Below are 13,290 nucleotides of genomic sequence, written 5' to 3' on the forward strand. Positions count from 1 at the left end.
TTTAAATATTGCCTTATAGAAGCAGCACTTCTCTGGCCGACTTTTAAAGCCACTTATTGCAGTTGCCATGGGCGTCTTATCAGGTTAAGCAACAGCCTCAGATTGGGTGGCAGAGTGAAAACAAAGAGTTTGTATCATCCGAACGGGACTGTGGGAGATGTTAGAGCACTGAGTGCTGACTTGCACAGCTGCGGCCGTTCCTCACACCTCACAGGAGCTGAGCTTCAGGTGGATGGCAGCCAGGGAACACTCCATCCCGACCAACAGCATGGCGAGAGCAGCAGCTTCCATCTGCGCAGACCCTCCCTGTGTCTGATGCATCCCTGCAGCTCACAAACCTCACGGCCTTCCTTCTTCTTGGAGTTTTTAGGGAATAAAATAGACTTCAAAATAGCACTGAACTTCCTTCTGCAACCCCTTACAGCGATACTGAGGACATGTTTTCCCTACTGGAGATTTGACGAGGCCTAAAACACACACAGCTTCTGCAGGATCTGAATCTGAAAACAGGATCTGAATCTGCCCTGCACGTCCAGTAGGATGAGCATAAAACCCCACTGAGGGGATGAGGATGTGTCCCTTTTATGCCATTCAGTGGTTAAAACCAAAGGGTTTGAATTACAAAACGTGTCTGCGTTTGTTGTTGCTTGATAGGGGGAAGGGTTTTCCAATAGGAGGACCATTAGAGACAGGGTTCAGTCTTCCTTGAGGGGTCAAACACTTTCTCTCTCCAAAAAAGCACACAGACCTACCAAAGGAACTCAGCTAACAGATTCCTTTCCCTTTCCCTTTTTCAACTGGGTGATAAATATGCAGAGCTACCGGGAGAGGAAAAGAAAAAACCCTACCTTTATCTGACCCTTAGAACCCTGTAAGGTTACACTGCACTGCAGCAGCCTGGCACAGCTCCATGGGATTGACAGCTTCTGTACTGTTTCCTACTGAAGGAATTTGGGCCACGCTTATCCTGCTTCAGGACAGCTGCAGAGGCACGGGGAGACCAAGGAGCTCAAAAAAGGGAGATAAAACAGAGGGGCTAACACAGAAATACTTTTTGTTTTTGCTAAGCGCAACCCTTTTGCTTCTATGGGAACTGGCTCCAACCACCTCGCTGAGCTGAACCCTCACTGGTAGAAATCGTTAAGGCACACACACTGCCTTGCCTTGGTGAGGCTGCAGGATGCTAAAAGCTGGGCCAAAATGAGAAGAAATCTCCTCCTCTGGTACAAATCGCTACAAAACAGCGGAGATGAGGGAGCTGCAGTTCTGGTTCTGCCTCACCAGCAGTGCAGGGACACGGAAGGGAGACCCTGATGGGGACAGCGGTGGCACAGACTGACACACACTGACAGCCCCAGGCCGTGGGATGTGCAGCTCTGCTCCTGCCAAGGAAGTGAGAGCCGCATCCCTCCGCCCTCAGCGCTGCAAGGCGGCTTGCGCACAATGAGAACCAAGCGTCGAACTTTAGGGCACCTACAGCCAGTCAGCATTGAATCCCGTTGTTCCCAGGAGCGGAAGGGCACAGAAGATGTTAAAACTGGCATGCATTGTAACTCGGGAGGTTTGAGCATTTAGAGTACAGCTGGCATTCCGAACTGTGCAAGTCCTCTCAACTCTCTGTGACAAATTAAAAACCCAAGTCTAACAGCTTAAGGAACGAGCGTCCTTTGGACTAAACCTTACTTCTCAGTAAGAGGAAAACAGATTAAAACCAGTAGGTATATACACTCTAGCTGTATATTCACACACGTTATGTAAAAGTAGCTCAAAATGCCCTTCTCACTTTGCAAGTCTATGAAATGTATGTTGTCTTTATGCAGTTTCCTACAAGGCCCTCGCTAGAAGAGGAATTTGCTGCCTTTTCTTTGAAGAAAAGATTTTGCAATGAGTTTTTCTCCTTTTTTTTTTTTTTTTTTTTTTTTGGCTTTTTGTTTGTTTCTTTGTTGGTTTGTTTCTTATTAAACACACTGTCCTGATTGTGTTTCACAGGAGACTGGCCAGGCTGGTGGTGGGTCCGTTCTGTGCCTGGAACTGTACGGGAGGTGGTCCGTCTGTCCACTGCAAGATAACAAACAGCATGAAAACCCTCCAGCCACCACCTGGGAAGGGGAGGAGCAGCAGCAAGGCCAGAGGAAGGAGCTGCCCACACACATTGAGGTCATCACTGATTTCATGACAAGCTGAGCATCAGGTTGGACTCTGTCACACACATGGAGCAGGGGAAACTGTGACTTGCACGAATGACAGACCTCAATTCAGATGCTTCTGAGCCCATTCTACACTGCAGCTGTAGGGTTTCCAGAGTGAATAAAAGCCTCTGGTTCTCACCCGTTTCATGCTTTCCTCTCTAATTTATCAAAATCTCCTGAAATAGGCAGATTTCATGGGTTTTAATCCTCCTCCACCTCCACATTTTTAATCTAGCATGGATTACGCATAAGCCAGCAATGGCAAACAAAGTCAACAGAGCTCAGGGGGACAGGCTGTGGGCATCACCAACCCGGGCTGCACAGCACACCATCCCTCTGCAGCCAAAGCAATCTGCTTCATCCTGGCAAAAGCCTTTTTTTCCTCCCATGAAAGGAATGTTGGGAAAAGATGTCAGGTTTCCTCGCCTCCCAGATTCACATTTGGAGGTTATTTCGGTCTAAAAGAATGGACCGTCTTTCACCCTTGCTGAATTGCAGCATAAGAGAGCATTTTGGTATTTGTGAACAACATTAAAAGTGAGAAGTCCAAAATAGGAACCCCTTAAGGTAGCAGCTAAACATCAAACGTCATTAGCTGGAAATTCAGATTTATAGATAAAGGTGAAAACCCACAAACACTAAAATTATATCAATAGAAACCATTCTTAGAGCAGTACTCAAAGCATTCCCCAGAAGAAGGGGATCTGAACATTAAAATGAAACCTGAGAATACATTAATTTTCTTTCAAAAGTAGCAGCTCTCACCCAAACGAAGTGGCTACCTGCTACAAAAGGCATGAAAAGAAAGTTCTGGAGTGCCAACAAAACCACTGGAGGAAACAAAGACCTCACAGGGATATCAAAGGAAAGCAAAGCACGTTGTCCTGCCTCAACAGAGCTCATAACCAGGAGATGAAGATTGCTTACCGTGATTAAATTGTGTTCTGGAAGACTGCAGGCTTCAATGTGGTCCTGGAGGAGCTGCTGGGAGAAGTTCTGATGCATCTGTGCTGCCTCGTGTGCATCTATTGCGTTTCCACAGGCTTTGTTCAGGTCTGCAGGACAAGAGCTTCATTTACTCCCTGAGAACCACTGTTCAGACTTCTGTGTGACACAACTCTTCCCTTACAGTAATGAATGAATGATTTAAACTGCCAAGACATCAAGGCCACCCCGCTCAGAACAGGCAGGGGCAATGAAGAACCCGAGCCCTTCCTCCTTCCAACAGGCCTGGCAGCACACAGGATTCGATGTTATTTCAGTTTCCAATCATTCAAATAACACTAATTGGACGAGGAGGAAAGCGCCTCCTCACCCCGCAGAGCCCCGGTGCTGCAGGCTGTCACTCTGTGATCTGGCACCATCTAGTGGGAACGAGGGCTGGTTTGGAGCACGCACCTCACAGCAGCACTTGAGTTATTCTCCCTCCTCGTTGCCCTTTGCTTTCAGGCCCTCACAGCCTGCTGCTCTGCCCATCCCCAATGCAGGTCCTACTGTCTCCTGTGTTTGCTCAGCCAGATTTCAGACTGGTAACACACCAAGCATTGCAGTGTTAGCTAACAGGGATAAGCAGCATAGAGGCGAGGGCTGAGGCACACAGCTCCTGTTGAACAAGTGCTGGCATTCCACTGCTCCTGATGGAGCACCTCTTCTTCAAAAGAGAATCTAGCAGTTCCATGGGAAAGCTCTTAAAAAACCAAAGCAGAATGGGAATGGTGCCTCCGTGACAGGAGCAGCAATGGTTGAACAAGGGGCAGCCTTTCATCTACAGCAGATTCATCATCATTGCTGGCACGTTTCGTATGTCAGCCACCACTTGGAAACGAGTTATTTCGATTGCCTGGAAGCAGTTTTGCAGCACAGGCAGTAGCAAAGCAGAACATAAGCCTGGCCCAGTGCTTGGTTTACAGCACCATCCTTGCACCAAACACGACAGCTTAATGGAAACTGAAAGTGTGGGGTGAGTTCTTGGAAAAGGGGCAGAGTTACTGCTTTATTTTCTAGTGAAAGCAAATCAATTGCAGCATTAATGCTGACAGTCTGCCAAGAAGCTGGTCAATATCTGAACAAAGCATCCTGGGGCCCATGTAAGTCAGATTAAACAATATTTATGTATGAGTGATACAGCAGCCTCCTGTATTTATTAAGGCCCCCACATAGAAGCAAAGCTTAATAAAATGTTTACTACAGCAAGAGCTGCAGTCAGAGCAAAGCGACAACAGCATGGATGCTGCCTGGCTGTAACCTGGAGCCCTTCCCATGCAGTCACAGCATTCTGCACAGCCAGGCACCCAGTCTGCACAGTGAGCATCTCCACACTGACCCCAGAGAGCAGCAACGGATCCTTGCCACTTCTAAACACATTTTCCTCACTCACCTCTCAGCAGAGCTGAAGACCACAGCTGCACAGACATATCCGGGATCTTGCTTGCAAGCTGCATGGCTGGCACTACCATATTATTACTTTCCTGGTGAAGAGCAGACATCAACATCAAAGATGTATTTTTTTCCCCTTGCAAATATGTAATATATTGAAGACAGGCTGAATTTGAGACTGAAATTTTGCCTAATTTAATTGCTAGCTAGCAAGCTGAAATCTTAACGGGACAATAACCCAAACATCATCTAAAGCTGTCTGGAGTTTTGCTGTGTCCTAGGAATGATGTTGTCTGTCCTGTGCAAGACAACAGAAATATTTCACACATTCTGGCATATGATGAGAATTCAGAAGAGCTCGCACCCACAATTCCTCCCAAACCATCCCACTGCGTGACACCCCTTGTCCTTCATTCTGTTCTTTTGTTTCCCCCGAGTGATTTCAGGCATCTCTACAACAGGAATCAAACACTGCTGCTCTGTTAAAGAGTTGCTCAGCGTGCACCAATGGTGTCATGTCCTGCCAGCTCCCAGTGGGGCACCTCCACACAAACACTCCTAAACACAACTCGAGGAAGCGCCCCGATTTGGCAAATCAATGCTCAGACACACGGTAGCAGCAGACACACGAAGGCTCACCCTGTGGTTCCCTAACACGTAGAATATATGGCCCAGGAGCACCAGGGAACATGCTGTCAATCGATTCAAATCTTCTGCGTTTGACATTTTCAGCGTCTCTCGCAAAAACCTCCTGCCAACACACAGCACAACACGAAGCGTTTGCCCAAAATCTGCTTTCCCTGAGGTTTTTAAGAAATGTCATTAAGAACCCAATGAACCCCATCAGCAAATAGGAGCACCCAGGAATAACTGCGTGCTGCAGGTGACTTTAAAGCCCAAAACACTCCGTTCCCAACCTCACCTCTCATTTAGCAAGAAGGATTTGAACACATCCCCCTTTGAAAAGCCTTTCTTTCAGATGGGCCACTGCAGAACACCGCGCAAGTGTTTCTCAGAGCAAAAGAGATGTAAAACAGTCTTTGCCTCAAGCGAAACAGGAGGCTGGCTAAACCCACAGGGAACCCAGGAGGTTGGAAAGCAAAGCCTCCGGGTTCTCATGTTGAGTTTAAATCCTGATCTGGTTTTTCCTCCTCCCCACCTCCCAGGCGCAGCGCTTCGTACTCACTTTGCCTCGTTGTATCTTCCTTGGAAGAAGGAGAACAGACCTCGGATATAGAAAGCTGCTGCTCGAAGGCAGTGGGAGCTACAAACAAAGCAGAACGTTGACACTGAGGGACTGCAGTGACAAACAGCACAGGCACGTTGTGAGGGATTGAGCCCCATAACCAAACCTCTGCACAAAACGTTTAACACACAGTCAGAGCTTCTACCTTGAAAAGAAGAGGATTATTCTGTTTTCTTTGAATAAAGCCCGACACAAAGCCAGTATTACCATCATCAGTGCAACATCAGCACAGTTTCTGGAACTCTCACCTCACAGGAAAATTGTGGTCTGGATTTATCCTTTCCAATAAGCTGTAAAGCTACAAAGTGAGAGGGGAAAAAAGACAATCAGTGCTTCTGACACACAGCTGATGGTTTAGACAGCAAGAATCTGACACAAGGTGCACCTCGCATCAGAACATTCGAGTCACTACAAACACACTGAAAATGTCCATTCTGGACCTAGAATTGAGTTTTGTACAAGAGATGACCTTTGAAACATCATAAAAATTACTATAAACTGTTCATGCTTCCTCAGAAAATCCTTAGCTGTCATTTAACTCAACTTCTCCAGACCCAAACGCTGTCTCAGGTTTGTTTGTTAGTCCAAACCAGGAAGGAACCATGCAGAAAAGGGAAACCTGTGCAGAGCTGCAGGCAGGCTGCAGTGAGCGCTCACCTCCTGGTGCCGGTTGCCTTCCCTGATGTACACACTGGCCAAGTTTGTCACAATGAATGCCCACAGCTCCTGGTGTGTAGTGAGCTAAAACAAAGCACAGTCAAAATACTTCAGCACCCAGCCCAGAATTACTTCAACCCATCTTTAATACACACAAAAAGAAAGAAAACGCTCAGATTTGACGCCTGATTTTTTTAGCTACCAACAAATTCTCCCTGTCCTGAACCCTGGCCAGCAGAGGAAAATCTGAACTAATGCAACTAATACAGTCCTCAGACTTTCGGCCTCACCTATCTGGTGCCCCACACAATCACAAGCCCAGCCACCACATTGTGAGAAGAAAAACCTTACCCTCAGTGCTGTAGTAAACTGTGCTTCTGCATTGTCCATGCAATTAACAGAAATGCAGTAGAGCCCCTGTAGAAGACATGATGTTGTTAAGGTAACAGCACGTTGTTCCAAGCCCAGAATGCCAAGAAGGCAAGCATGCCCAGAAATCAGCATATCTGGCTGAAAAAAGGCTCTTAATTTCTTACAACTTTCAAACAGCAATGCTGCTCCTATTTGTCCCCACACCCAGTTCCCACAGCATGCTCTGAGAAACAGGCAGTGCATCTCCTGTGTATTTACACTGCCTACCAGTTCTCATGGCACAGGACATTTTAAAAGGGGATTTTAGACTCTGACAGCGGAGCTGGCTGTGAGTCCCCACAGCAGGGCAGGCAAACAGCAAAGCAAACTCCATTGCTCAGCAGGAAATTCTGCTGCCTGCGTCACTGTGACCTCACAGCTGGTGACTGTTCAACGCACGGGCCTCAAAGAGTCACACGTTTCCCTCTTATCACAGACACTTACTAACAGAGTGTGCAGCTGGGCAGCGTGATTAGAAAACAGCCTGGGAGACTGCTGGCAGAGCTGGCAGACTTGTGAGATCTGTTAGGAAAAAAAAACAACCCATTTCAGACATTCCTCTGTTTTGATGTATGCCCTCTGTCCACCTCACTGCACCGCACACAGCACTCGGTAAGCGACCGCTTCCAGGACCCGGTGCTGCTCTTCAGTGATGGCAGAGCCAGCTGTGCCTTGGGCTGAGGGATGTGCTGCTCTGTGCACGCTCCTCCCACACTCACACACACACAGGAACTGGTTTGGAACGATCTGCTTTGCTGCAGCTCTGCCATACGGTGGCACCACCTGCAAACAAATGCCAGATCTGCTCGGAAATGCTCAGATTCTGTGCTGAGCCACAATGGAAAAGCTGGAATCAAACTCTTCCAAAGGGAACGTGCCTGCGAGGAGCACCGAGAGCCCAGCACTGCTCTTTTAGCTGATTTTCCCCCAAACACATTCACGTGAAGGCTGACAACAGAGGCTGAGATGATGCAGCAGCATATCCTATAAATAAGGGGCAGACAGGAATTAAAAATGCTTGGGAGAACAGAAAGAAAGCGCAGTGTACTCTTCCATTAGAGAACTCTGACCCCCTCCTTTTTTCCCCCTGACTTAAGAGGAAGAAAGGACAGAAAGTCAGAGAGCCTTAAAGACAGAGGAGGAGGAGGACAGGAACATTACGAGGAAATGAAAGGGGAAGAGTTAAGAGCTGCCCTCAGCCCTGAATGGAGGGAAAAGACACCAGGCCATCTGCGACCAGGAAGAAGGGATCACTTCTGGCCACTGCTCAGCACCTGTCAACCCCACCAGCAACTCCGAAGCATTGGTGAATGAAACAAATTAAGAGGTGGCTAATTACCCAGCGCCATCAGGCCTGATGGAGTTTGTTAGCTTAGCACTGCTGGAACCCCCATCTGAGCCCAAGAATCCTTGAAACACAATCTCACAAGTCATTACTGCACACATCCGCAGCTAAGGAAATGCTTGAAGCCTGTGTTTACCTCCTGCAACGCTGTGGCTTTGTGTCCTGTGACAAGCCGACACATGATGATGTGTTCCAACAAAATAACTTGGAAAGATGACAAAATAGGACTGCAGTCCAACACTGAAGAGGGAACAAAAGGAATCTGGTAAGTTTAGTTAAGGCAATACGAACAGCCACAGCACACAGAGCCTCCTGCACCCAGCCAGCTCCTTATAGTGCAGGTGGCTCAGCACAAAGAGCTGTTTGTGCAAATTCCAATTTCTGCATTCAGAAAATCAAAGTAACCACCCAGCACAGTTCTCAGATACAGCAGAAACAGACAGGAAGGCCGTCCCAGCGAGCTGGAAAGGTCTGCTGGTTTTCTTTTTTAATTTAAATTAGCAACAAGTAATGGAATCTCGCAGCATCAGCCAAATTCTCATCCTTATACTTACTTTTTAGCTTTTCCAGCTGCATGAGTGCTTTGTCTGTGTACTTCTGAGCCTTCTCCAGGTACCCTGCTTGCATGGAATGCATCACTGTCACCTGCCAGGGGACACAGGAAAGATTACAAAACATTTCCTTTGCAGAGGAGAGCTCTGAGCGTTCACACAACTCCTCAGGCACTCATCATTTTAAGCTAAGGCTTTATATCAATTGAGAACAAAATGACATGCAAGAAGTGGGGCAACCAGTTTCAGGAAGGTGAAGTCAAGTTTGCTCTTCTGTTGATAAAAATAAGCCAACATAAAATCAAACCTTCCCCTAGAATTATCTGGCTCGATATTAATGAAGCTTTATTCCAGCTCCCAGGTTTCTCACAGTCTTTTCAAACACTGACGTCACTGAAAGCAATTTTCTCACAGATGCTGTGTCAGAATCCAACTGTCAGCGCAATGCAAAGCAGCGCACGCTTTGCAGAATCAATCACTGCTGCTTTCAGACCACTTTTAAGCAATTCCTCATTCATCAGCAATCTGCATGAAGTAAAAAAGAGCTGCTCACCAAGTAGACAAGCACACACATGTGTTCCTTGGGCAGCCAGTGAAAGAGATCCGCAGGGTTGCTGGGCAGAATCTCATCATCGTGTAGCGTGGATATGGTCTGAATGCACTGCTGAAGCTGCTTCAGACACGGCTTCACACTCTTCACCTGCACAAGATGATGCACTTCAGACACAGTTCTGCATCCCACTCACCTGAACGCTCACTGAGCTGAGAAAACCTGCCAAGCAACGAATAATCCACACTCATGAACTCAAGTCAGGCCCAGCTCTCGCAGTCTGCACGCACCTGCCCAGCATCCAGGTAGTGTGTGACCTGCAGGACCAAGAAGAACACACGCAACGACTCCTTCTGGATGGGGTTTCCTTGCCAATTTTCAACTATCTGCCCACACAGGGTAAGGAGAGGGTGCACCTCCTGCAGCTTCCGTTCCATCAGAAGGAGCTGTAATTCGAAACACAAATCAATGTCGTGCTTGGCAGTTCAGACTCTCAAAGACCAAAGTCACACTGAAATCCATTCTTTCCAATAAAACTAGACTCAAAGGCCTCTATTTGCAAAAGCAGGTTTTTCATCCTGAATTCCAAGGGTCCCAATGACAATTCACAGTTAGAAACCACACATTTGTCATCATTTGTAACAGGAAGCAGAGGAACCCATTCACAAGAGCCCTACAGACTTGTGGCTTATTCTGGGCCCATTCAGTTCTGTGCTCACACGAACAGAACACACAGAGCACAGATGATACCTCCAAATAACCAACTGACGTTCAGATAGGTTGCATTCTCTTCTAGCTTGTACCACACTAGTTAAAAATTTAGAAGCCCATCCAACTCACCATTCCCTTGCTTAGCAGAAACAGTGCTCTGAAATGAAACAAAATAAGGTCATAATCCAAAGGAAACACAAGATCCCCCCTAAACCCCCCCCCACATTTAAAAGCCAGATGGCGAGATCCGATCCCAGCACCAGGAGCCACAAAGCCAACCTCTCAGCTTTGTGCCCTCAGACCATCCCAGCTGCAGTAGCTGCTAAGGTCAAAGCAAGGCTAATGGAAAATCTTTTGCTGAGAAAGACAGTAAACAAAGTTCAGTACGGAAAACAACAACAACAAAAAGCCACGTCTTTGCAGACATCATTGATTTTCATTTGATTTGAATTTCAGGAAAATTAGAGCTGAACAAACTCTCAGATCTAAGAGAGCACTCAGAAATATTGGTTTGCCTGTAAAACCCACGTGGCAATCAGAGCCCACATCTCTAATTTACTCACAGATAGAACAGAAGAGGAGAACGGAGGAGAACAGAGAACAAATCCAAATAAGAACAACCCAAAACATCACTTGAGAGAAGGAACAAACCACAGCTGGGAGGAACTCACCTGGTATACTCTGACCCCACCACCCGGGCATACTCTGCTCCCACTCCCAAAAGGTCACACGCAGATACCAAATCCTTTTCAAGAGTATGTAGTTGCTGAAATAAAAAGAGGCCAGAAAAGGTCAGCGTTCCTTAATGAGTCTAATAGTCCCTTTTTTTTTTTTAATGTAATTACTTCTGTGTTTTACACGCGATAACTGCTGAACTGACACATTAATTACTTTGTCTCATTCTGGATTCGTCTTCCAGGAGCGCTTTGCATTCTCCAGAAAAAGCCTGTGACATTTCAGAAGGAATTTCTCAGCCAGGTTTCATACCCTCAAGTTGCTGCAATTTACTGAGAGTACGTGCAGAGCAGGGAGGATCGATTCAGACACAACCAACCTCACAGACACACAAGGAATGCTCCCCAGGAGGAGGAGCAGAGGGATTCTGCAATGCACGACTCAGGTGATGAGGAAGGGATGGCACAGCCTGCACAGCAGCCTTTCCTCCCTCCAATCTCCCAAATTTCAGATGTTTTCCAGACTCAGGTAGAGAGCCACACAAGGGCAGAAGAACACCACTGAGGCAGTGAGACATACAGACCCTTGTGGTCAAGCAAAAGCCAGAAAGGAAATACCACACAGAAAAGAAATCAGCAAAGAATGTCAAGCTCCAAGAAAGGATCCCATTCAGTGGGAGGCACCGAGAAAAAACATTTAAGCTTCTTGTGAGTACTCAGGCATTAACTCATTGCAAAGCAAACATTTGTCCTTTAATCGATAGGAAAGGCTCTGCTCAGCGTTCCCAAACTACATAAAGGAGCTCAGCAGTTCCTTTTCAAGGAAGTTGGTCTGCTTGTTTAAGCTCATCAGGAAGGGGGGGAAACACAAGCACAGGTGACTTAAGAAGCCATCATACAGAAACTGCCCTCTTTCACAGAGCACCTCAAAAGAGCAATTAAATCCCTCAAATCTGTCTCTCCACTGATGACTGGAAAAAATAAAGAACCACAACACCTGCGTTACGTGAAGGACCTCACAAAGAGGTGTCCAACATCCTTCACATAACACAGCTTTCCAGCCATTTTCCCAGCCACAGTGCTACACAGAACTCCCAATTAGCAACAGGACGTCACTCACTGCAAGTTGGAAAAGCAGCCTACAGTGCCAGTATGGAGTCTGCTGTGAGATCTGGATGGCCTTGCGTAACAGAGGCTTCGCTGTGTCCACCGAGTTCTGAAACAGAAACACACACCCAAGTCAGCACAAGAGCCAGGCCCTGAGCGCCGTCCGGCCTTCTGAACAAGATGCATTCTGTGCTGATCCTCAACCAAAGCCTCCCAAGTCAGGAAATTTAAAATAGGAAAAGTAACCCAAGTAGGCTTTTAACGTCCAAGACCACGCAACAATAAGTCTGCTCAAAGGCATCAGACTATTTAGCTTCTTTGACGACTGTCCCACTATTCCCAGCACTGTAAGAGAGGCACTCCGGCCCTCTGAGCACCTCGTGTTACAAAGGTCCACGGCTTTCCCGAGCAGAGGGCACAGAAGCCGATGCAGTATTCCAGGTGGGGCCACACGAGGGCAGAGTAGAGGGGCACAACAACCCCTCCCTCATCCCGCTGCCACTTCTCCATCGATGCGGGCCAGGATACAGCCGGCAAACCCCTTCGATAACAGCCGCACCCCGCACGGAGAGCAAAGGCACAGCAGCAGACGGAGCCCCGTGCCGCCTCCAGCAACAGCGCAGCACTCACCTCCTGGCAGTACAGCTCGGACAGCAGGCTGGCTGCCTCGAACTTCACGTCCTCAAACTGCGGGATCTGACAACATCTGAGTTAAGTAAAAACTCACAGCGGCACCCCCAATCCTTACTGTAACACACGCGTTAAGAAAGCAGCCCGCAGCCGCACGAGGACGTTAAAGAACTCGGGACTCGCTCCCCGTCCCAGCGCCGGGCCTCATCTGGGGCGACTTCAGGCGGACACCAAAGGATACCTGCTGCGAGATCAGCCACTGCAAGAGAACACGGCGGTCAGCTCAGCGCCCAGCGCCCAGCGCCCCGCAGCGCCCCGCCCCCCGCGGCCCCCCCGCTCACCGCTTTCTCCAGGTGCCCCCGGGCCTGCTCCCCGTTCCGGGTGTGGTGGTAGAGCACGGAGCCGAGCTGGAGGTGCGTGCGGGCCTCCATGCGGGCCGGGGGCTTGCGGGGCAGCACGGCCTGCAGGCAGTGCACGCACAGCCGGACCTTGGGCGGGCTGGAGGTGCGGAAGTGCTCGGCCAGGCCCAGCAGCGCCAGGTACCACGACTCCCCCCCGCCCCCGGCCGCACCGCCGCCCGACCCCGACCCCGGGCCGGGCCCGGCTCCCCCCGCGCCGCCTCCTCCTCCGCCGCCCGCGCCCCCTCCGCCGCCCCCCGCCTCCCCGGAGCCCGCGGCGCCGCCCGCCGCCGGCTGGGGCTGCTGCTGTGGAGGCGGCTGCTGCTGAGGCGCCGCTCCGCCCGCCGCGCCCGCCGCCACCGCCGCCATCTCAGGGCCGCCGCGACAACACGGGCGGGGGGGGAGGAAGGGGCGGGCCGGGGGGGCGGGAGCGGCGCGCGCGCGG

General features: G+C 49.1%; 1 protein-coding gene across 1 annotated transcript; it reads right to left on the reverse strand.

Moving 5' to 3' along the window:
- Positions 1 to 1,723: 1,723 nt before the first annotated feature.
- MAU2 (MAU2 sister chromatid cohesion factor) lies at positions 1,724 to 13,214 on the reverse strand (the record flags this gene model as incomplete). Its single annotated transcript, XM_079546671.1, has 19 exons — positions 1,724 to 2,058; positions 3,117 to 3,244; positions 4,567 to 4,657; positions 5,205 to 5,316; positions 5,752 to 5,829; positions 6,060 to 6,109; positions 6,469 to 6,552; positions 6,820 to 6,885; positions 7,324 to 7,401; positions 8,361 to 8,464; positions 8,779 to 8,869; positions 9,329 to 9,475; positions 9,616 to 9,771; positions 10,166 to 10,193; positions 10,708 to 10,802; positions 11,831 to 11,926; positions 12,448 to 12,513; positions 12,689 to 12,706; positions 12,789 to 13,214. 19 exons carry the CDS (start codon positions 13,212 to 13,214, stop codon positions 1,984 to 1,986), a joined length of 1,989 nt encoding a protein of 662 aa, XP_079402797.1. The 3' UTR covers positions 1,724 to 1,983.
- Positions 13,215 to 13,290: the final 76 nt, after the last annotated feature.

Source organism: Tetrao urogallus (assembly GCF_951394365.1).
Source record: "Tetrao urogallus genome assembly, chromosome: 25".
NCBI classification, from domain to species: Eukaryota; Metazoa; Chordata; class Aves; order Galliformes; family Phasianidae; genus Tetrao; species Tetrao urogallus.